At 40.5% G+C, this 25,002-nt stretch overlaps 2 protein-coding genes and 1 pseudogene across 3 annotated transcripts in view; 2 read left to right on the top strand and 1 right to left on the bottom strand.

The window, feature by feature from the left end:
* Window positions 1-668: 668 nt before the first annotated feature.
* On the bottom strand, window positions 669-7,376 carry LOC139947583 (eukaryotic elongation factor 2 kinase-like; annotated as a pseudogene).
* A 2,457-nt stretch (window positions 7,377-9,833) lies between these two features.
* On the top strand, window positions 9,834-20,229 carry LOC139947192 (b(0,+)-type amino acid transporter 1-like). The gene is made up of 13 exons (XM_071945059.1): window positions 9,834-9,986; window positions 12,916-13,127; window positions 13,696-13,941; window positions 14,574-14,699; window positions 15,085-15,193; window positions 15,470-15,514; window positions 15,953-16,076; window positions 16,421-16,524; window positions 16,795-16,891; window positions 17,514-17,663; window positions 18,140-18,308; window positions 19,136-19,170; window positions 19,379-20,229. Exons 2-13 carry the CDS (start codon window positions 12,944-12,946, stop codon window positions 19,481-19,483), a joined length of 1,494 nt encoding a protein of 497 aa, XP_071801160.1. The 5' UTR covers window positions 9,834-9,986; window positions 12,916-12,943; the 3' UTR covers window positions 19,484-20,229.
* Window positions 20,230-20,477: 248 nt separating this feature from the next.
* The window catches only part of LOC139947149 (17S U2 SnRNP complex component HTATSF1-like), a 47,271-nt gene continuing 42,746 nt past the window's right edge, over window positions 20,478-25,002 (top strand). The window contains exons 1-3 of one of the 2 annotated variants that reach the window (XM_071945008.1): window positions 20,478-20,498; window positions 22,242-22,428; window positions 23,238-23,526. In XM_071945008.1, the coding sequence (XP_071801109.1) occupies window positions 22,285-22,428; window positions 23,238-23,526 (433 nt within the window). In that variant the 5' untranslated portion in view covers window positions 20,478-20,498; window positions 22,242-22,284. The other variant, XM_071945007.1, reaches the window with a different exon arrangement.

Below are 25,002 nucleotides of genomic sequence, written 5' to 3'. Positions count from 1 at the left end.
AATTCATTTTTGTTTTTTTCGTAATGGCTTCACAACTCGCATGCTCACTCTTTACACGATTTGCCCCTGTCATACTTGAAGTTAACCCCAAAATGTTGTGCTCGCATTTTGAAGGCTCTTTGTTCCATTTCATATCATCTAAAATGCAAAAATTTTCCGGACCCAAAAGCGGGCCTGGACTCCCGCCACTAAAGGCTTCGCGTTCCGCTATTGCGCATGCTCCAGCTTTATGATTGACCCTAGCCCCCCCCCCCCCCCCCCACCCCCTACTCCTAAAATGTATTCTCTATAGATCCACCATTGACAATGCTGGTCGTGATGATTGAACGTCGTCTGAGCGTTGAAGATTCGGAAATAATAATTACGAAGCTATAGTTGAGGGTTGTTTTTTGTTTTTTTGTATAGATACAATAACCATGGAGGTCTAATTTGAGTCCATGATGTATAGAGGGGAAAACAAATGGTTTATCTTGGAAAGGCCTTAAATTCCCATAACTGAGAGGGAGCACATTACCCCCCTCAGACTCCCTAGATTACATCTATGGCTGCGGCCTAAAACTTTCCCGGGCCCTAAAGCGGGCCCCGGACCTTACGTCGTGAATGATGCCCCTATCTTTCAAGACAGATTTACGCCCATGAAAACACACGATCGAATTTACCACTGTGCACACACAGCATCATTTTATTCTGTGATTATGTTGCATAAAAAAAATTATAGGCGTGGCCTACTATACATGCATTGCATAATGGTCATAGGGTCATACACCTATGACTAGCTGCCGGGTCATACTGACCCGAAAATGGGCAAGGAATCCGGATCAATTCCGACCCGGGAGGTTTTAGTGTGTACAAAGGATCTGGCCAATGCTGATAATAATAAGGTAAAACTACGCCACTCCCCATAATGATTATCATCTAGCTAGGACAAAGGTTTATTTACTTGCTTTGTTATCCTAATAGCACAACAACACGGCTGTTAAATAATTTCACAAAATAATATCTCCGAAACATTGAGTATACAGGCAACTGTTTGTAGCAAAACATAGTTCTGTAGCCTATGTTCCTTTAAATATTTTGTTGTTGTTGAAATAATTAGTTTACAACTTACAACGAATTTCATGCTGGCATGATGAATACATGATTGAATTGAATAGAATTGAGAAAACACAATTGGCCCAAACAACAAAGTTACCAACCAAAAGGCCCGATGGTATAATGCAAAAAATAGTTAAATGGCCTGACGATTCGGCCGTAGCAAAGTCTTTCTCGAAGGCTAAAAATAGAATGTTTAATTACGTGATAATTACCAACTTGGCATGTGTGTATTTTGTATTTGTGCAAAACAAATTTGACAACAATAGTTTCTTACAAAATAATGATTTTTGAAAGAATCTAAATAACTCTAACTAACAGTGCTCAGACTTGTTTGAGTCAATTTTAACAACATTCGACCATCAGCAACAATTACTATCACCCTTACGCCATCAGCCAGGAGTACTCGCAAAGAATGTATGCACTAAACGAATGATATCTAATTCAAACAGAGTACTCTCGACAATCTAGTTACTATTTTAACATTGTGAATGATTTTAGAAAACTATACTCACAATTATTAAACACATTATTTAATGTAAGTAACCTTTATATTGTTAAGAGTTACAAAAAAATGCTGTTACACCTGACTGAAAGCGCAAAGGGCAAGCGTGGTAAGATACAGAAACCACACATCACTCTGTTTATTTTTAACATTAATTAATTTTCTGCACATCAATGAAAAAATGGAAAAATTACTCGTTCAGAAAGTTTTAAAAAAATCACTTGACTAAAGGCACGGGATCTGTTTTGTAATTGTCAAAGATCAGGTTTCTCACTTGGTTTATCCCAACATAACAAATGCATAAAGTGGCAAATCTTTGAAAATTAATGTGCTCAAAATGGTCATCGAAGTTGCAAGAAAGAAAAACGCCCTATTTACACAAAGTGTTTTCAGATGCCCGAATGGCTTCAGGCCTAGCCGGAAGTCCGTCTCATCCTCAAATCTCAGTGAGAAATTATAGTTCTTTCACAAACTCTATGTTACTTCAGAACACGTTTCTCACAATGTTCATACTATAAAACAGCTCTCCGTTGCTTGTAACAAAGTACTCAAGTTTTAACACAAACATTATTAGTTTGAATAATATTATAAGTTAACAAACGTGTCCATTGCCTTCACAAAACTGGATACGTTTTTTCCCTTTTTCCCCGAGGCCCGCTCCCCAATTAATCGTTCTTTCTTTGGCCACCATCGCGTCGCCCACCTTTCACTCATTCATCCCTAATCCTACCCGTCGCTCCAAAACACCGCAATCATACCATAATGAAATGACTACTTCAAATACAACGAATAAGCAAATACAAACAAGCAACAGATAACATGAACAACATCAAGCAAAAAGACTACTGCAAAAAACGATTCCTCGAATGATTTTTAGACAGGCAAATTTGTTAAATGTAATACAAACACAATATTGTTGACTTTTTGGTTGTGACTCTAATTTTGCGCCACAGTTTCAAAATCTTCCCGCCCAAACCATGCATGAAGCTTCATAGAAAAGATTAACGCCATGGACTTTTGGCTTAGGGTGTGCCGCTTTCGAACCGCAAGGCTTTGGGCTTTGGGCTCTGGCTTTTCTACGAACGGATTCTAAGACCCAAGCCTTTAATATGCCGTGGTTTCGAAAACGGCCTTGTAAATTTGGCTATTCAGCAATGGCCTGAGGAATTCGCATCTGCAGCTGTCGCATACGGTGGTCTGGTACCCCAGCTCTCTTTAACTCATACGTATAGGTGGAGCTGTGTCTCTGCTTGATAGCCTGGAGCAGGCGGTTCACGTCGGCAAGCGCGTCCCGTGGAATTTTGGATAGGTCGGGTTTGCTGAAGCCCCGGCACAGATCATTGCAATGGTGGTTCTGGAAAAACTTGATGATGCCGAAGACACCCAGATCAGTTGCACCGTAAGAACTCACCCCTTCTACGCTTTGGACAGCTGGATCAGTGAAGTGGTACCCGGCCGCTTGACGGATCCCCTGGATGTCACTAATGAGGAGAGTACCTCTCGACTTGTGGTAGGTGTAGTGACTGAAAGCAGGAGGCCCATACGCACCAACGTCATGATTGACATACGACGAGTTGCTGTTAAACTTGGTGAATTCGCCTCTGAGATACTCCTCGATCGCAATAGAAGCACCCTTGGGTACCATCTCAGCAGAGGACTCCGAGGTACCAGCAAGCTTTCCTTTCACGTTGGATGCTATCGGTATGAACCAGAGTAGGTTGAAGCCAGCTGAGCTGTCAACGTTGGTTATAATTATCTGGTATGACGAACTTGATGGGTTTGCTTGTGGGACAATCTCGGTTAAACGCGACCGCCATTTCTTGAGCTTTCTCAGACGCACGTGTGTCTGCCTTCCATGCAAGCTCGTTGAGATGACTGCACCATTCTTCCTTATACAGCTTGACAACACACAGCTGCCCTTCCTTCGGACCTGCGCAGTACTTGCCGCGGTAGGCGCGTCTCGAGGTTCCTTGAGCAAACCAGTCGTCCTCAAATTGAACCCGATTAGACGAGTATCCGATTTCGCTAGATGTGTTGCTTTGATAGCTGCCCATTTTGCGTATTGTTTCCAATCCCGAAAGTCTAAAAGTGTAATAAAAATAAAAACAAGTGATCTCATAAACCATTATTTTTCACATCAAAGTTAAAATTTAAATAAGCTTTAACTGTTTCTTATGCTAACTCGAGTTTATTGTTTGACATGAAAAAAAAAATCCAAACACGGACAAAGATTATATATAAAGTTTGCTGTCAAAGTTTAATGTTGTGTTGTGTTGGGCATAATTATGTCCACCGTATATATTGCTAGGCCTTTAGTTGCAAGATTCGAGACAGGCATGCTGTGTAAACAAGGAGCGGCGAGCTCGATCACTCATGGAAACGAGTTGCCTCAGTCTGGAAAACCCAAACAATGGATGCGTACTTTGGACCCAATAACAGGGATAGGTCTACACACCACACAGTGTTAAATTTTTGCCCTATATTGTGATCGTTTTTTTTTTGTTTTTTTTTTCAAACTCAAAGGATTCGGGTACTTTTTCAAAATGTCCACAGATTTACATTAAATTTACAGGGTTTGAAGATAATGATAGTGGAAATCTTCCCTTCAAACATTACTAACTGAGGTTGTGTAGTTTTTAAGAAATTAGTAAAACAAGTCACAACAAAATTTTCGTCTCAAGAGACCAAAATTATTTTAGCATGAAAATTCCCCTTAACCAGTTATGATATTATACCAAAACCATAGCGTAACTGATTTATACGTTTTTACATGCTAAAACTGAGACGAAAGTTATTACTTTTACTCATTTTATCAAAAACTACAGCACCTCAGTAAGTAAAATTTCAATGGAAGTTTCTACTATCATAATCTTCAAACTGTGTAAGTTTAATGTTAATCTGTGGACATTGTGTTTTTTTGTTAGGAAAAAGTACATTTATACCCTTTAAGGTATTTCGGGTGATTTAGACCCTGAAAATGGCCATACTTGCCGAGAGGTGTCGGGACACTTTTTAAGATTGTTTGCTAAGACGTTTGGCAAATTACGTCCGTGTGCATATAATGTTTGTTTTACACACCGCAGCGAGTGGTTTTGCACACTGTCACTCCCAATTCGAGTCTCGAGATGAGACTACTTTTCTAATAGCGTCGTTATACACTGGTTCCCTCTCGCAGGATTATTTCAAAAAGGGTAAGAAAGCCCGAATTCCATAACGTCATTACGCACACCTCTCTCCCGTTGAATAATTATTTCAAGAAGCGTTGCAACTTGTGTCATAATTTAGCCAGTAATTGACAGTTAACAGTACAAAACCAATCACTGTGGTGTATTTTGTTCACTATTACTATTAACATGTTTCTTACTGAATGATAATAAGGGAGTTAGGGGGTTCACAAGCCATGCATTGCTGTTCAACACGTCAGAGCGCGAAACAAAAGCCGCGTATTACGGGGAAGTCCCGTTTCATTCCTCAATCGGGAAATTCCGAACACATCTTGCAATAATTATTCGTAGCCTGTACCGTTATACCGCTAACGCAATACGAAAGCAGGCTTCATGCACGCCTTATTATTATCCCGTATTAAGTCTACAGTATTCATCTTGCATGGCATTGACATAATAAAGATATGCACCCGATTCTTGTGATGAGGTATTTGCGATGATTGTCATAAATTAGTTACCGGGTGGTCTAGGGATTTAAAATGTATTTGTAAAATACTTTTTAATTTTCTAAATGTTTTTCTGTAATTGTTTTAAAACAATATTTTTTTTATAAATCTCCGTATTTTAAACACTCTGCCTTTTGGCTGCGATGTTTGAATGTTTTAATAAACCAATAATATGTAAGGTCGCAGGAGAAGTAATAAAGAAAACGAGAGAACCAAAGGAACCACCACAACAACTAACACAAAATAATTGGTTTTCCCCTTATAATTAATTTAGAACAATCCGCAGACTGGGAGGTGCACGAAAGAAAATAGTACGTTTTTGTAAATATATTATTATAGGCAGGTTGGAACACAATACACCCAAACCTAATTTTCATAGTTGGTACAAGAACATATACTAACTTGTTAATACACACATTCTATTGTTTGCATCCCTGTGGGGACATCTGTTGTCTTTCCTTTGTCACTGACATTAAGGACCCCATACAGACTTTGTGCACAAAATTTCTTGAGGAGGAACCAGTCTTTGTGAAGACAGTGTTTTCCCTTTTCTGTTGTGTTAACAAATCCCCACAAAAGGTTATGAACTATGAAATCACACAATTACTACATAAAGTGCAATGGCACGTCGACACTTTCAACTTAATCTACCTTAAAGCCACTGTACACTTTCGGTGAACAGTATTGTCAAAGGCCCATACTTCGTGTACCACAACTTATATGTAAAACAAAAACCTGTGAAAATTTAGGCTCAATCGGTCATCGGAGTCGGGAGAATATAACGGGAAAACCCACCCTTGTTTCCGCACGTTTCGCCTTGTCATGACATGTGTTTAAAATAAATCCGTTATTCTCGATATCCATTACCTTCTGTAAACCCTGTAAGTTATTTGTAAAAGTGTGAACTTTTAATTGTTGATCTGTACAGAAAGTGTCCAATGGCTTTAAAGGATTCGGGTACTTTTTCAAAATGTCCACAGATTTACATTAAACTTACAGGGTTTGAAGATAATGATAGTGGAAAGCTTCCCTTCAAATATTACTAACTAAGGTTTTGTAGTTTTTGAGAAATGGGTAAAACAAGTCACAAAATAATGTTGGTCTCATGAGACCAAAATTATTTTAGCATGTAAAATCCCCTTAACCAGTTATGATATTATACCAAAACCATAGCATAACTGGTTAATACGTTTTTACATGCTAAAACTGAGACGGAAATTATTACTTTTAATCATTTCTCAAAAACTACAGCACCTCAGTAAGTAAAATTTCAAGGGAAGCTTTCTACTATCATAATCTTCAAACTGTGTAAGTTTAATGTAAATCTGTGGACATTGTGGGGTTTTTTTTGTTAGGAAAGAGTACATAATATACCCTTTAATAAGGAACACGTTGCCTTGGATCGGTCGAGTTGGTCTTTAAAAAGCGTTTGTAACCGTTTGACTCCAATAATTAAATGGCCGACCGTGTTAGTTCGCAAAGTAAATAGGAAAACCACGCAATTTCGAGGCAAGATTGTGTGGATCATTGTATTCTATTTTAAAACATCTTTCTACCCATATGCATTTTAAAACAAACGGTTACAAACGCTTTTTATAGACCACCTCGTCCGATACAGGGCAACGTGTTCCTTTAATAAGTACGAGATAAAAACATTGTGTCGGTAGTACTTACAGTTTTCCGAAGGAGTCCGCGAATTATGTCTTTGGAACGAGTTTGTAGAGGAGTCAGAATTAATACAGTCTCAGCTCACTTGAGTGTTGTTCCTTGTTACCGATTGATCACAGTGTTCTAATAATTATCCATAGCAGAACATTATATTGGTGGTAGCTATTACTCATCGGGACTTTCCATCACTCACGCACACCCTGCAACGTATTGGACGAGGGGCATTGGGGAAACAGCTGCGTGCCCTAGTCTTGTTTGGCGACGTTCATGAATTACTTTGGGGGGTTTTCTCCTGAAGACTCGCAACTTTGGATCCAGATTCGTCGTACACTTGCCCAGTCCTTTCGAGCTAGTCGATAATTGGCCCTCTACCGGTGGCTATTTTACACAAAACAGCGTCGCCAATCAAGACTAGGCTTAGTTTCATCATCAAGTCGAGCCTGTCCGGCCAGTGATTTCTCTCCAGATGTTCCGATCCAGCATGCAGGAGCGTAGTTCCTCATGCGTTTGCCAAGCCGATGTCTCGTTTCAGGGTGTCTATGAAGGAGAGACATCTTCTCCCACGAAAGGTCTTGCCTCGTGAGGGCTCCCAGAGGATGGTTGGCAAGCGGCAAGCACCGAGTGGCGGACACAGTGCCCATCAGCAAGCTTGAGGCGGCGTTCACGGATCTTCTCTGATTGCCTTTCATGGCTAACGAGCCCCTCCTGCCCGGGTTTGGAATCAGCTAGAGTGCCTTCTCCTAGATGGATTGCCTCCCATGGCTAACGAGCCCCTGCCCGGGTTTGGATTCAGAGTACCTTCTCCTAGGTGGATTGCCTCCCATGGCTAACGAACTTCACCTGTCCGGAGCAATCTGGATTTGAGGCGCCAGAAGCTTGCCTTCACACCTCTGCCTTCAGTTAGAAACAAGGATTTGCATCCCGGATCCCGATCCAGGATTTGAAATCCCGGTCGTTCCTAGCCCTTAGGGTGCACCCCACTAAAAAGGTCCAGACTAGTAGGCCTTCAAAATATTCTATAATAAACCTATTTAGGGTTACAGTGTAAAAATGTTGCCCGATATTGTGGCATGGGTATTATTGACTTTCAACCTGATGTATTTTGTTAGGCCCTAAAAAATCGGTCATAAATTTGCTGTGAGAGGTGTAGGGGCATTAATGCCACTGGTGTCAGGGGTTTTTTTTTTTTTTTTTTGTTTTTTTTTTTTGCTCATGTATGTGCCCATGTTGAGCTTTGGGAAAGACCAAGTATTTAAAGTAAGGCCGTTTCCGAAATAGTGGCTACGGTTCGATTGATAATATGTGAACACGTGTTGGTGCATAGGGCGATAGCATGCAACACTATAGCTAGCCGACCGCAGCCAAACCGGACACCTCGGAACCGACCCGGAACACCTAACTGAACAAGTGTGTGAAGGATGATATACAAGTGTGTGTGGCCCACACAGCTATTATAGCTCTATGGTGTGGCCCCTGTTATTAATGTTGTTTTAAACCAACCAACAGACCCTCCTATCGATCAATTATTGTTGGCTTCTGTGGGACGCCCTCTCTCGGTCAGTTGGGTGTCCCGGGTCGTATTAAAGACACAACACATTATTGGTAATTGTCAAAGACCAGTCTTCTCACTCGGTGTATCTCAACATATGCATAAAATAACAAACTTGTGAAAATTTGAGCCTAATCGGTTGTCGAAGTTGCGAGATAATAATGAAAGAAAAACACCCTTGTCACACAAAGTTGTGTGTTTCAGATGCTTGATTTCTAGACCTCAGCTCTATTATGAGGTCTCGAAATCAAATTCGTGGAAAACTACTTCTTTCTTGAAAACTACGTTACTTCAGAGGGAGCCGTTTCTCACAATGTTTTATACTATCAAACTCTCCCCATTACTCGTTACCAAGTAAGATTTTACGCTAATAATTATTTTGAGTAATTACCAATAGTGCCTTGAAGTTGAAAACAAAACAAAACAATGTGCATTTTAGGGTGTGTTCGATAAGCTTCCCTGGGTCGACATCGTTCTAATCGAACGACCACTCAGATCACCCTCCCGTAGTGACGTCATGTACCTGTGGCCACTTCAAGTGACCCACTCAACAAGCGAGCACTTGGGGTTGACCCGGGTGAGCCCCTGGAATTACGTTGAAGCTATTCGAACGCACTGGGGGCAGAACGGGGTCGTCCCAGGGAAGCTGATCGAACGCACCCAATGCCTGAAGATCTGACGTCACACACTTCGAGTCTCGTGAAAAACACCAGACCTGCCTCCAAAACAGGCGTGTATATTCACCTTTGACCTTTAGTTATTTCACATAGAGATACGCAGTCAAATTCTATTGCGGGCAAGACAGGAGTGAATGTCTGTGCATCTATGTCACTGCATGATCATCATGAAATTATTACCATTGTTGCCAATTGAATCACTGGATCTAGCAGCAGCAGGGACATGTCTCAGGGCCCAGTGTATGTGCACTTTTGCATAATATTCTGGCAGATAAATAATTCAAACTCCAAAACGAAAACAAGTATTTCTAAATTAATTTGCTCACAAGGCCCTCTGCCCAGCACTATACACAGCGAACTTAAATAGCAGGTCGCACTATGGGAAGGTTGATACACAACAATCAAGCGTCACGGTTTGGCCATTTGTATGATTGTGCAGTGAACTTGACATGCTACGGTGGCCATGAAGGGACATCAAACATAACATTTACCGTAAGAGGTTACGTAAATATTCCCGTTTTTTGCTCCAATTCGGAAATAACATTCATGTAATTAATATTTAGGACTGAGTCCTATTTGTAAGTATTCAACTAAACTTTCGCGTAAGTATGCACGACAGTTTCACAGCAAGAACACAATAAACATTCAACATTGACTGGTGATAGCGGTTAATCGAGGGACTAGTGAAACTCCTATTCAACCAGTCTGCTGGATTGTTGTCTGGATCCGGTTTTACAGAAACTTTGAGTTGGTGTGTCGGTAAGATCACCCCGCAGCTTCCACCTATGAGGATCTGCCCACGTTGCTATTAATAACGAGTTAAAAGTAAGTGAAGTTTTCATGTAACACCCTTCGTTTAGGCTCAGATGCAAGTTTCATTTTTTTGACAAACCATTCGGAAAAATGTGTGTTAACTAAATTTCCAGAATTGCCCTTTACATTGTACACTAACTTGTGAAGATGGGCGTGGTTGGAAACTTTTTTGAAACAGTTTTACTTGTAATGCTATATTTTTTTTAGAAATGAGTAAAAATCGGTTTACGCCTTCGAGAAAGACTCTGCTATTCCAAAACGTCCCCTGTAACGATTAACATTGCTTTTACACCACAGGTCCTTTTGGTGGTTGCTTGCAACAGCTAAACCTATTTTTCTCTAGTTTTAAAATCATTAGACTTTTAGAAACACATTATTTGACAACAGTTACTTCAATGAGTTTTTTTTTTCACTGCACCTTATTGTGCCTTGATGACCGAGTGACGTTATTATGTCAGGTTTGTAACTTCATGATTGTATAAAATGGGTTCCGGGAAGTGTGTATAAAGACTGGTCTTTGCAACTTTTACTGATGTAACTGCGCTCTAGGTATTGTACAACATTTACCATTGCAGTGAACTGTATTCGGAGGTGGTAAAGCAGAACCAGATCGGGTTGTTATTGAGGGAATAAAAAAAAAAGTTCAAATTCTGAAAGGAAGTGCTACGTCTTAAAAGTGCTGCATTGTCAACGTCGTGAAAGGGCAATATTCTGATGGCCCCAAATGTTCCATAACTATGGAAGCAAAGGGCCCACTAATGTTTGCAGGTCTATTGTTGGAGGGTATGAATAGCTTTTACGGCTGATTTGCCGCCACGCATGACGTTCAGCGTTTGCACTCCCTGTTTGTTGGATGTCACATTTTAGACGGTTCGAATTCCTCGAGTTTTTTGTTTTTACGGACTATAAAATATTCCGAGCGGAATCCAGAGTCTCGCTCCCATGGTATTTATTTTCCGAAATGGGGGGGGGGGGGCCGGGGGCGTGGGTTTAAGGCCAAATTTTGTTTTCAGAATAATGTTTTTCTTTTCTTTTCAGAACTTTTCAGAAAAGCATTCCTAAAAGCATTGAATTTATTTAGTACTTGGTTGGTTGCTTTGTTTGCTGTTCGGTCTGTGGTGTTTCGCCTTGAGCTGATGGGTCATACACAGTGCAAAAGGTCAATTCTGTCTAAGGTTCTTTTGCGATTTATTTTTAGCGATTGGTTGTTCAACTTAAAGGCACTTGACAATAATATACGTAATTACTTAATGTTGAGTATTAAAACTTATTGGTAACGAGCAATGGAGAGCTGATGATAGTATAACACATTGTGAGAAACTGCTCCCCCTGAAGTAAAGTAGTTTTTAAGTATTTCTCACTAAAATATTTGAATTGAATTTGAGGTCAGCTGGGGTCTCGAATTCAATATCTGAAAGCTCACAACTTTGGTGACAAGGGTGTTTTTTCTTCCATTATTCCCTCGGTTGGCAACTTCGACGACCAAGAATCCAACAGGTTGATTATTGTATGCATAATGTTGAGATATACACACAGTAAGATGACTGGTCTTTGACAATAATATTATTACCAAAGGTGTCCAGTGCCTATAACAATATTATGAAGGGGTCATTTGGGATGCGTATACCATGTCCGAAGTCTTTGACAATAATATTACCAAAGGTGTCCAGTGCCTATAACAATATTATGAAGGGGTCATTTGGGATGCGTACACCATGTCCGAAGTTGGGCAGCAGAGTGTAGGCCTACACCCACTGATCTCTTACTCGAGATAGCAGGTTGGCCTGTAGTGCGTGTGCACAGGCCCGTGATGTCACCACACACACAGCGGCGGCCATTTTGAAAAGCATCCCGAAAAGCTGTTGAATACATACTACGATGTGTTGTTTTATTTAAAAGATTGAATTTTATCATCTAAACATATTTTTCTGTCCCTCAATGTTTTTTAAGCACACACTGTAGGTATAATTTAAAAAAATCAGCCTGAAAATCCCCTAAAATAAAATAAAAAAATAAAAAAAATAGATACAATCGCGGCAGTATCTGTTTATTGCAGTTTATTGACACACAAGCAGGCATTTTGCTAAATAATTTCTGCATAAAACGAACAAAAAAGATTAAATGCACAAGAGCGCAGTTTTGGGTGTTTCAAAATGGTGTCCAATGTAGCCTTTAGTCAAGGCGCACGCGGCACACCAGATGGCACGCACAACCCCAAAAATGTAACGCACAAAAAAAAACTCTCACCGCGAGCAGCGAAGCCGCGAAGCGCCTTTACCAACTCGTTGTGGGGGCCTTATGTTTTTTCTTGACATCTGCCAACGATTTTGAAGAAAATGTAACGAATTTGCGCCGAACGTTCTAGTGACGTCATGCAAGTAATTGTGGCTTCTTATTGGCCAGCAACTCACCACGCTAATGCATTATGCATTACATTTTCTCCCACCAAAATCGTTGGCAAATGAAAAGAAAAATATAAGGCCCCCAAACGAGTTGGTAAAGGCGCTTCGCGGCTTCGCCACATTTTGGGGTTGTGCGTGCCATCCGTTGTGCCGCGTGCGCCTTGACTTAAGGCTACGTCCAAGGTGACTTCAATGAACGCACTCAACCCTCTATCCAGTCGATGCGCGCGTTCGATTAGCTTCCCCGGGTCGACCCCGATCTGCCCACGGTATGTTCGAGTAGCTTTGACGTCTTTCCAGGGGCTCACCACGGTCAGCCCCTAGTAGTGCCCTTTTTGTGGAACGGTTCACTGAGGTGTATGCCGTCACCACGAGAGGGCGAGTGATCGTTCGATTAGCTCAAGTGTCAGGGGCTCACCCGAGTGAGCGCCACGGGTCGACCCGGGGAAGCTAATCGAACGCACCCATATAAATAAAGACCAGACAACCCCTCCCCCTCCTCGTTTCCCCGAACTTTAAAGGAATTTTTTTCTGATAAGGTCCAGAAGCCAATTCTCAGAAAGCAAGATGGCGTCCGAAGGACCATTGAAGTTGAAGCGAGAGCTCGGTCTGGTGCGTGGAGTCGCCCTCATCGTCGGGGCAATGATAGGCTCTGGCATATTCATCTCCCCAAAAGGGGTTCTAATCGGAGCCGAGAGCGTTGGGATGAGTCTAGTCTTATGGGTTGTCTGCGCAGTCATAACGTCATTGGGTAAGAATCTTAAAGGGACACTCTGCCTGAACTCATTTAATAAATAGTGCCTATGTCATCCAAAATAAAGTTGGAAAAGCAACAAAATGGCAAAAATGTTTACACGGTATCCCTTTTCTGTAGCTCTCAAATCTGTCAAAAGATTAGAAAGTTTGGGGCCTACATAATATTATGTTTTTTGTTATTTAGCCGACCTTTGACGTCACACGTCGAGGCACGTAATTTGCATCAAATACCAGATGGTTGCCGGTGCCGAATTGAACCAAACTGCATTGATCAGAACATATATATGTTTCACATGTTTTTCACAGAAATTAAGAAAGTATGATGAAGACAAAAATATCAGGAAGACTGGTCAAAACAAATTTGTTATGCCGTTATGCATAGCAGCTGTGATTCTGCCCCCCCCCCCCCCAAACGTACAAACGTCTTCTGATAGCGCCCTTTTTTAAATCATACTCCTACAGCCCACGTTTACTTCCCATAAGGGGGACAGTTAATCTCCGGCGGACAGAATTTCCTGATGGGACACGGTCGTTAGTTGTATTTTTTTACCTTGACATTTTAGGTGCACTTTGTTTTGCCGAGCTCGGCACACTCGTCCCCAAATCCGGGGGGAACTACACCTATGTTCTAATGGCCTTTGGTGATTTGGCTGGGTTCATGGTGGTGTGGGCCTTTGCGGTGATCATAAAACCATGCGGAATCGCTCTCTCGACGTTAACTCTCTCGACCTACGTCATTGATTACATCATCCCTGGGGACTGCGCACCACCCATGGCAGCCGTGCAGTTATTTGCCATTGTGACAATCAGTACGTATAATAATTATTGCTGACCAGGGCCCAATATCATAAGCACAAACTGCTTAAAATATCAATGCTTAGCGACAATGAGCGGGACACCAGTCACAAATTGTTCATGTGACATTGTGTTTTGGCTGCTAACCCCAGTATGGTAAGCATAACTGTGTTTTGCTTACCTTATTTTGTGCCAAGCAGCTCTATGCAATTGGGCCCTGTTGAGAAACGCTTACCTCTGCACTGGTACAGCGTTTTATTAATAACCTTTTTTAATCTATATCATGTCCAATAAATTATTTTTCACTTTTTTTTTCCGTGACCCAGATGGCCGATCGATCTCTACTTCTACGTTTTGTCAGTTTATGTATATGGTGGATAACAAAAAGTTCTCACACTGCCAGCAACTGTTTTGTTACCTTTAGTTGTTAAACAAAGTGTCACAATACAACTCACTATGGTAAATTCATGACATTCATCTCATTAGATGAATCTCATAGTGCTTTGAGAAATCGGGCCAAGATTGTTTTCCCACCGTGGACTTGATTCTCAGGCTTCATACATTACCAAATGCTATGCCAAAACTTCTAGCTAAACCAACCATATTATTTGCAATCCCTTTTTAATAATAACATTGCATTGTTTAGTGCTGATTGTGTTTATTAACTGCATGAGTGTCAAGATCGCCAGTGGCTTGCCAATATTCTTCTCAAGTGGAAAGGTCATGGCACTCGTCATCATCATAGTCGCCGGGCTCGTCCAATTATGCAAAGGTAGGTGACAACAACAAGGTCAAAGGCAAAAGGCAAAAGTTAAATGGTTTGAGCAAAATACTTGCATTTGTAATAAATTTAGATCAAAACATTATGTAATATTCGGGTGGTACCACTTTTCAACCACTTTTCTCAACCTCGCTTTTATACCGCGGGCCTAATCGCCCGCTAGCTTTGCGTAAGTCTATTATTGGTTCGATTACAGTCGTCAACCGATCGGAAATGACTTCAAGACGAAAAGCGCGCACTCTGTCGGGTTACGTTACGTTACGTTACGTCACGTCACGTCACGTTACGTTACGTTACGTTACATTACGTTACGTTACGCTACGAGACAGTGACGTCTTGGACTAAGACTACATTGTCACTTTTATGTTACATCCAGGACTAGGTGCGACTAACCTGAACCCGAGTGTGGCTTTCGAGGGCACTTCAACTGATATTGGAAGCTACAGCTTTGCGCTCTACAATGGTCTCTGGGCCTATGCTGGTTGGTGAGTAGTCTTTCGTCAAGGCGCTGGCACCACTCCCGCCCCCACAACTCTCCTTAATAGTTTCCCTTCTCTGCCGCTCGCTGCCTGATTGTTACGATGCTTGAAGATTTTATTGACTTCTGTGTTATTCATCAGGACTCTTCTTTTGTAATGTTTTGTACATCATTGGATTTTCTCATCAACGTATCTTCCTTTTTTCATTATTAGTGTAGAGTTTTTCAACCCGGGCAAACCCGTTTAAAACCAGCCCTTTTCTCCCACTTTTCTGTACGGCAGGGAAATTCTTAATACCGTGACGGAAGAGGCAAAGAACCCACAACGGTTGGTATTTTTAATCTAATGACATCATTGGTTTGTGAACGTTTAATATCAGGCGATCAAGTTTGAGAAGGAAAAAAAAGAGATTTTGTCGGGGATTTTATGCACATTCAAAATTATTAAGAAGACTCTTAAAAAAAACTGTTTTTTATACTCGAATTATATGTAAGTTTGACCCATTTCTGTTTTCTTTTTGACACGGATTCCAGGTCAGCCTTTGGGTCAGGCTTCTTGGGACTCTGATCCGGGTCAACTCTGATCCGAAAATGTTAACCACATTTCCTTTGATCTACATTCGAGATGTACACAAAAAGTTGAGCCTGTCCCGAATGAGTACAGTCAAAAACAGTCATGTCCACTTTAGCAGCATGTGTAACTTTGGCTGGACAAATCCCAGCTATGAACAGGTAATTACGTTCTTATTTGTAATTTTTTTTACAGAAATATTCCCCTGGCTATATGCATTGCTGTACCTTCAGTCACCGTCATATATCTTCTTACCAACATCGCTTACTTGGCCGTCCTCTCCCCAACAGAGCTTCTAGCGTCCAGTGCCGTGGCAGTTGTAAGCAAAGAACTTTTCGTTGTTAATCAAATATCTCCCAAATTGTCCAAGCTTGTTATGTGTTGGGATATACACCAAGTGAGAAGTCCTTGTTCTTTGTAGACTTTGTTCTACATCTCAACAAAGAGTTTATGGTTGAGAAGAAACAGAAATACTTATTTCACGCCCAAACATCCTGATACGTGCCTGAAATCTTCGGCAGGTGTGTTTAGACCTAATCATAATGTAGAAATAAAAACATAAAGATGTCAATCAACTAAGTTGAACCTGGAATATTATAATTCTTACTAAAAAAAAGGAACGAAACTTTGCTGTTGACAGATAAAATTTGCTGCCTATTTCAGACAGTTGCCGAACGTACGTTGGGCCCGATGGCATGGCTGATTCCACTCGGCGTTTGTATATCCACTTCAGGCAATTGCATTGGTAGTCTGTTGGCCAACCCAAGGTTAGTTCCAGTTTACTCCAGTTTGTTCTGGTTTGGATTGCTGTAGTCCAGTTTATCCAGCATGAGCAAGTTCGGGCGCGTAGCTAAAAGTTGTCTATTTTGACTTGAACCCAGGCTTGTCGGCCATTGGTTGACTGTTAAAAGCCAGCCTCAAGACCATGGTTTCTTCTATGGCTATTGTGTGCACTCGAACTTGCTCAATGGGTATGGTTGCATATTCATTGTATTTACCTATTTTCTTCTTTGACAACTTAAATTGATTTAATTCAGAATCACATTTGCTGCCGGAAGAGAAGGTCACATGATCAAGGTCATGTCAATGGTCACCGTGACGAGGTTGACCCCACTTCCGGCGATTGTATTGCAGGTAGGACAACATTTTCAAAAGAGCCTTTGGCAAAATATTCATCGGTGAATTAATATCTATAAATGTTCCTTTAATCCAGTTCAAAATAACCAAGAAATGGATCAGACTGACGCAGAAACCGAGCAGAAATCTTCTTTTTTTTCGTCTTCAGTTTCCTGGTCAGTGTAATTTGGTAATGGTGAGGCCTCCCTGTGACCCAGAACTCGGGTCAATTTTGACCCGGGAGTTTTTAATAATAAATTAATAACATAGACTATTTGTAACGATCCTCACACAGTAAAGGAAAATCAGACAGAGAACAGTTACAGCTAGATAAGCCATTACACAAGCTGGTTTTCAAACTTATCATTTGAATGTATATTGACATGTATTTAGACATCAAATTTGAAAGATTATTTCGTCATTTTCAAATTTCGTAAGTGCTCAGTTTTATATCGAGCCCACGCAGAGCACTATTCTTTGTCTTAAGTATTGTGACGTCAAGCTGTGCCGATTCGGCAGCTGCAACCACGGCTGTTGCTACGCACTTTGACATGGCTTGCAGTCATAGCCGTAGCCATAGCCACAATATCGGACATGGTCGTATATCCTCAATATTAATACATTCTTATTCCTGCCACAGGGAACAATTGGGATAATCCTTATCTCATTTGGAGACTTCGATTCTATCATCAGATACTCCGGATTTGTCAAGAATATTTTCCAAGCAGCCACTTTCGTTGCACTGATAGTTTTGCGCTGGAAGCTCCCGGACAAACCTCGAGCGTTCAAGGCAAGACATTACTACTCTGGCTATCAACAAGGGAATAAAAGTGTAGCGACGAGTTCTTAATCGGCCGTTTAAAACCGGCAGGGTCGTGGCCGTGCAAGAAAGGCCCGCGACCCTGCAAGGTTTTAAACGGCCGATTATCAGGACTCGTCGCTACACTTTTATTCCCAATCATAAGTGCCGTTTTGGTAAAAAGGTGTAATAAAGTAGGAAACTCAATCCGTTTTCCGAAGTCCTTGAGCGCTGTACGTGTGGTGCACTTTTACGAGACAGGTTTCGGATATTTATTTGTGCGCGTAGTAATGCATCCTCGTATCCTTAGCGTCCAGTGCCTTTAAATAAATAGATTAATTAATTAATGAATAGTAAACAATTAGAATACAAAAATGATAACCAAAATGCAATGACGATCTTACCCCCAACACAAACAAGGATTTTTTGTGTAAAAACAGAACAGTATCACAACATTCTATTTACAGGTGAACATACTGGTACCCATCTTAGCCACGATGAGTGCGTTGTTCTTGGTGTTGGTTCCCCTCATCTTCCAGCCTACCCTTGAGTATCTCTACGCCATCGTGTTACTAGTATTAGGACTTATTGTATACTTTGTGTTCGTCCGGGGCAAACGACAACTCCCCTTTATGGGTAAGTGTTCATCTCTTCTGCATTTGGGCGGGGAACATGTTTCAATTGACGCTCGCATTTTCAAGAGAGACCATTGTGATGCTCTTAAAATAACACGTTGCCGTTTGTCTTTGAAAAGCGCTTCAATTGAAACCGTTTGTTATGGAATGCATATGGTTAGAAACATATTTGACTCCACAAAATGGTCGACCGTGTTTCTTCGCGACGTAAAAGGAAAACCGCGTGCAATTTCGAGGCATGTTTGTGTGGATTATCATATTCTACTTTTAAATTATCTATATGACCTTGTGCATATATAACAAACGGTTTCAAACGCTTTTCAAAGACCAACTCGACCGATCCAAGACATCGTGTTCCTTAATCCCAAAATGTCGGCACACTAACTTCTGAATGTTAAGAACGCGAGCAAACTTAAAGGCAGTGGACACTATTGGTAATAATTGTCAAAGACCAGTCTTCTCTCTTGGTGTATCTCAACATAATTATGCACAAAATAACAAACCTGTGAAAATTTGAGCTCAAATTGGTTGTCGAAGTTGCGAGAAAATAATGAAAGGAAAAACACCCTTGTCACATGAAGTTAAGTTCTTTCCGATGCTTGATTTCGAGACCTCAAATTCTAAATCTGAGGTCTCGAAATCGAATTCATGGAAAATTACTTCTTTTTCAAAAACTACGTCACTTCAGAGGGAGCCGTTTCTCACAATGTTTTATTCCATCAACCTCTCCTCATAACTCGTTACCAAGTAAGGTTATATGCTAACGAGTAATTACCAATAGTGTCCACTGCCTTCAACAAGATCATTATTTTTCCTTTTCTTTCACAGATGGATTTACCCTGATCTGCCAGAAGTTATTCCTCGTAAGTCCATCAGTTTACACAGCGGATGAAACAGATTAACAAATTTGAATTCGAGTTATTTTGATGCAACGGCGGGTCGCGGAAAACATTTGAACAAAAAATAATCCTTGGGTCAAGGTAACCCGAAAATAATAATTAGGTCAAACAAAATGATCACTGATTATGCGTAAATTGTACCCATTTCTTGATAATGTTGACACATCTGCAGGTCATACCCCAGAAATGGGTCAGCCCTCCATCGACCCGGACGAATATGAATTCTGTCTGGCCAGGGAGCTTGTGCATCTTTCTAAGCAAAAATATTGGGTCTTAATCTTACTTCGTTGTGAAATCGAGCTCAGGTTCCAAAGTAATCAATGGAGTTATCGGCTATTATTTTCATTATCGTAGTAGAGTTGTAAAAAAAAAATCTTTGAAGGCAGTGGACACTATTGGTCATTACTCAAAATGAATAATATGAACATAAAACTTTACTTGGTGGCAAGTAATGGGGAGAGGTTGATAATATAAAACAATGTGAGAAACGGCTCCCTGTGAAGTAACGTAGTTTTTGAGTTATTTTTCACGAATTTGATTTCGAGACTTAAGATTTAGAACTATTTTGAGGTTTCGAAATCAACCATCCAAAAAGTACGCAACTTCGTGTGACAAGGGTGTTTTTTCTTTCAGTATTATCTCGCAACTTCGACGGCCAATTGAGCCCAAATTTTCACAGGTTTGTTATTTCGTATATAATTATGTTGAGATACACCAAGTGAGAAGACTGTTCTTTGACAATTATTACCAATAGCGTCCAATGTTGTTATGCTTTTGTTATTGTTATACATTGAGTAAATTTAACTTTTATATACTTTAAATCAGGAGTAGTGGGAAAGGGGAGGCGTAGAGGTTTCCAAGACAACATTTTAAACAAGATATGTTTTAAATATTAACCGGAAATTAGTTGATATCACCAAAACATATCGGCTATCATAGTTGATATTTTTCGGGAATTATTGATTACAGAGTTGATGTAAAACATCATATAGACTTCATAGTTTACATCCTACGATGATAATTTTTTAAATCAATAAAGTAAAATAAAAGGTGAAGAAAAGTAGCATGGCAGGTACCTGTCTTTTTAGAGATGCTAAGTTCAGAGACCAGCTAAGCGTGAGACCCCCCCCCCCCACACCACCAACCTGTGTATACTCGTCCTCGGTTGTTATCCTTCCTTCTTGGGAAGGCGCTGGGGACGAGCGAAAGGAGTACCTGGCAAGGCATGGACACTAGAGGTCGCCCTTCATTCCTAATTCTGTTGCGCTCGCTAAACGAGGTCGAGTTTCAAAGTAGGTAGACATTTCTATGGTTTTTAGCTCATACAATGTGATTATTTACAAAATAATATCAACAAATGTGCCATTAGAAGCTGTGTGTTCCATGGTTCCCCTTGGATAAATTGTAAACAAAGCTGGTAAAGATAAAAGAGCGTTGGCTGCTGCTGAAAAAAGGTAAACATACAAAAAACATAATAAATAATGTCATCAATGATTCGGGCCCAATTTCATAGAGCTGCTTAAAAAAATAAGCACAAAATTTTGCTTAAGCATAAAGTTAATTGCTTAGTAAAATCAGGTTACCGGCCCAGAATCCACTTAATTGTTATGCTACATGTAAGTAAACAACAGCTAAATACTAGTAATAAGCATTGTACATGTATATGGCATGAAATTTTGGCCAGTAACGTGTAAACTAAGCAAGCTATTTTTGTACTTCAGCAAATTTTTTGCTTAAGTTAAGGCTAAGCAGCTCTATGAAATTGGCCCCTGGTTCAACTGCTGCAGGCCTCCATTGAACCCAGTACATGGCTAGACCCAGTGACTGGGGCGCTGTACTCCTTTTAAACAATTTTTGACTTCATCTGTCGTATTGACTTCATCTGTCGTACTAGCTAGTACGACAGATGAAGTCAAAAATTGTTTAAAAGGAGTACAGCGCCCCAGTCACTGGGTCTAGTACATGGCATACTGACAGTGCATGCGGTGTGTGCAGCTACTGTAGCTGTGGACAAGGAGGTAGAAATAGACCTCCATGCCGTGGATGTTCCACATCGTACATGATGTATCATTTATACAATTGTTGCATGCTGTGACAGGGTCCATGGCGTTTTGTACACTTGATTGAGGGGGGAAATGGCACCCGAGGCGAAGCCGAGGGGCAGGGTGCCATTTTCCCTCGAGAGTGTACAAAACCCATGGACCCCAGTCACACTCACACTAGTAGTACATGTACTACTGTTTGCCCCACTTCTGTGGGACAACACATAGTTATCCAACCAACATGACCAAAGGCAAAAGCAGTTAGTTTATAAAGGCAGTGGACACTATTGGTAATTTACTCAAAATAATTATCAGCATAAAACCTCACTTGGTAACTAGTGGTGGGGACAGGTTGAATTTGAGGTCTCGAAATCACGCATCAAACACACACAACTTCGTGTGACACAAGGGTGTTTTTTCTTTCATTATTATCTCGCAACTTCGACGACCGATTTAGCTCAAATTTTTACAGGTTTGTTATTTTATTGTAGGGATACACCAAGTGAGAAAACTGGTCGTTGACAATTACCAATAGTGTCCACTGTCTTTAATTAAGGAATTTAAAACATTTTGTGTAAATTAAGTTACTAACAAAAAATCCAGAAAAATAATGCACTATCAACACTACACTACACTGTTGGAGTACAAAATCTGCAGAGAGTTACTCAATATTTATCTCTTGTTAAATTGGTGTCTTTGTAACTTTATCATTTGTGCCAGAAGTTTCGGGTCTAGAAAAGATGGAAACAAAGGTCTGCAAGCTACTTATTTTAATTGTCAAATCTCAAGACCCCCCCCCCCCATAAATAAATGAAATGCTAATAATAAATAAGAATGCAAAGAAATAAAAAGAAATACTTGTTTTTCATAGGCCTACTTGATTTGTGTTATTGAATAATATTTTTGACTAGCATGGGTCTTCTTGTAGAATGTATTTAGCTCTGAATGATTTTTAGTAATAAAATAAAAACTGTTCTTATTTTGAATTCACAGAAACAGATGCCATTTTGACAGCGTCAATTCTATATTGGGCGTCATGGCCGAAGAAGATGACTTTGAAAGACAACTCCAGTTGGAGAAAGAGGAGCAGAGTAAGATAGAGCAGGGTTACACGTACACTGATCCCAATGATGGTACAGAGTACGAATGGGACGCAGAGAAGCAAGCATGGTTTCCAAAGGTACATTATGAAGGGGCCAGGATCGAAGCAGGCCTGTGGCTAGACTTGTCATTAGGATTTATTGTTGGGTGGAACAGTCATTTTAAGCCTTGGGGATATTTCCTTTTTGTACTCCATAATATGACGAATGGTATTACTGGTCACCTTGATGGGAAAAGATATCACCCACTAAGCATGCGCTGTATGGACAACTTCACCCGGGACGTCGATTAATAAACAAGGGTTCCTTTCACCCGATGATGTAGCGCACATCCTTGGTAAATATTTCCACGAGTGTAAGATTTTGTCGAAGGTCCGGACCTCCAACAAAATGTGCATGTACATGTAGCAATGTTGGACAAGATTTTACAAGGGACCCTGGACACTCCAAACATGATTGTCCTTTCACGTTTGTACAATTTTACAACCATGCTACAATTTAGCAAGGGACCCGTGCTGAATTGCTCTTATGTGAACAGAAAGGGGCTTTAGATTTCAGTAATGGTCGAGTGGATAAGAACACCAGACGCAAGCTCTGGTGTTTCTGATCAGCTGGGTTAGGGTTTGAGTCCCGGTCGTGACACAGGTCTGTGTCCTTGAGCAATACATTATTTTTGTGTCTTTTGGATGGAACGTAAAGCGGAGTCCTGTGTGTTGTGTAATTCACATAACAGACCCAGTGCACTTATCGTTAAGAGTAGGGGTTAGCCCCAGTGTTCCTTAGTTTGATCAGCTGCATATTGCATAAATTTTTATGATAACAATTATTTTGAGTCATTACCAATAGTGTCCAGTGCCTTTAAGATTTATGTTCTTTATTTATGACTTAGGTCGATGAAGACTTTCTAGCAGCCTATCAAGCTAACTACGGTGTCAATACAAATGAGCAGAGTGTCAAATCCTACTATGAGCAGTATGCTGCCCAGCTGGCAGCAGAACAGCCAAAACTAGCAAAGGCAGATAGTGACAGTGAAGAGGATGAAGATGATGACGATGACAATGAAAATCCAGAGGGGAGTAAAAAGAGAAGTGGAGGACGTGACAAGTCTAGCCACACACAGAAGGAAACTGCAGAGGAGCAGAAGCCCAAGGCCGGTCAGAAGAGGAAAGGAGAGGAAGGTACTGTACCAATATCTAACAGCTGTGATCAATTGTATGTAAATAAATTCAACAAGTAAAAAACCACAAGGGAAATAGACTGGGTAGTTTTGAAAGAATTTTGGGTTTAAACAAAAAATAGGCCTAGTTTACTGTAGTGGAGGGTGAACCAACAACCTCCAGTAAACGTACAGGCACTTTACAAACTGAGCTACATTTACAATGTATCCATCCCTTTGTTGGCTGTCTCTTCGCTATCAGTCAATATCTTTGATCAGGGGTACCAGTTAGAAACCACACAACTGCTACATGGTGTAGCTGCCATGTAGCCAGGGATAACACCCAAGCTCACGATACAATAGATGTTTTTCTTTGTTCAAACCCAAATTCTTTCAATAAATTCATAAATGCAAGAACCTGGGATAGTTCACCCTTTCTGATTGGTCCAAAGGAGATAAGTTTGTCATGTTTAAACTTATATTTCTAAGAATGTTTAAAGTCATCTGGAAGTGGTATTTTTTCAAAATAAAGCTTTTGTCACTAATATATGTGTTTTGATGAGTGGAATGTGAATAAACAGTTGACTATGGTTTTAAAAAATCAGTTCTTATGTTATTTACAAATTTAAGAGTATACCCCGACCCGAGAGGGCGCTGTTCGTGATGTCAATTGCAAAGTACATGTACGGACCAAGTCGTGAGTTTGTACGATTAAAAAAAAAAATTGTTTTTTTTCCGGCAATGCCGACCAGGTGTATTGCTGCTGAATGCAGAAAAACACTTTTTGAAATGTACCAACTCACGACTTGGACGTACATGTACTTTGCACGTGTGTTTACTATACGCATTGCAGGCAAAGTCTGCCTCGATTGACGTCATAAAAGGGGTAGGCGGAGTCAGCCCCCCAAACAACTTTATATATTTTTTAAACATATAAATCGTGACAAACAATTACTAAAAAATTGTTTTATTGTTCGTAAGCATATACTCTTATGTTTGAAAGAAAAAAAATTATATTTCCAGGTGACTTTAACCATGGCCTGAGGAAATTGAGTCAACAGAGGCCGATATCAGATTATCACTTGGAAGGCTCACATTTCACTGGCCAATTTAACTTGAAAACTTGCATATCTGGCTTCATCCGAACATCTGAGCCCTTTTGTTCTTGTTAAAGGAACACGTTGCCTTGGATCGGACGAGTTGGCCAAAACAAAAGCGTTTGTAACTGTTTTTTATATAATGCATATGGTTGGAAAGATGTTTTAAAAGTAGAATACAATGATCCACACAAGTTTGCCTCGAAATTGCATGGTTTTCCTTCTACTGTGCGAACTAACACGGTCGGTCATTTATGGGAGTCAAAATTTTGACCCCCATAAATGGCCGACGTGTTTATTTATTTATTTATTTATTTCTTGTTTATCCTGGGAAATCCATTCAGTAAGAAAAACTCACTGATCTCCCATGGATCCCAGCTAATAACAAACTACAGAAGTGA

Source organism: Asterias amurensis, chromosome 14 (assembly GCF_032118995.1).
Source record: "Asterias amurensis chromosome 14, ASM3211899v1".
Lineage (NCBI taxonomy): Eukaryota > Metazoa > Echinodermata > Asteroidea > Forcipulatida > Asteriidae > Asterias > Asterias amurensis.
The sequence above is the reverse complement of the archived record's forward strand: the minus strand, read 5'-3'. Positions and strand labels throughout refer to the sequence as shown.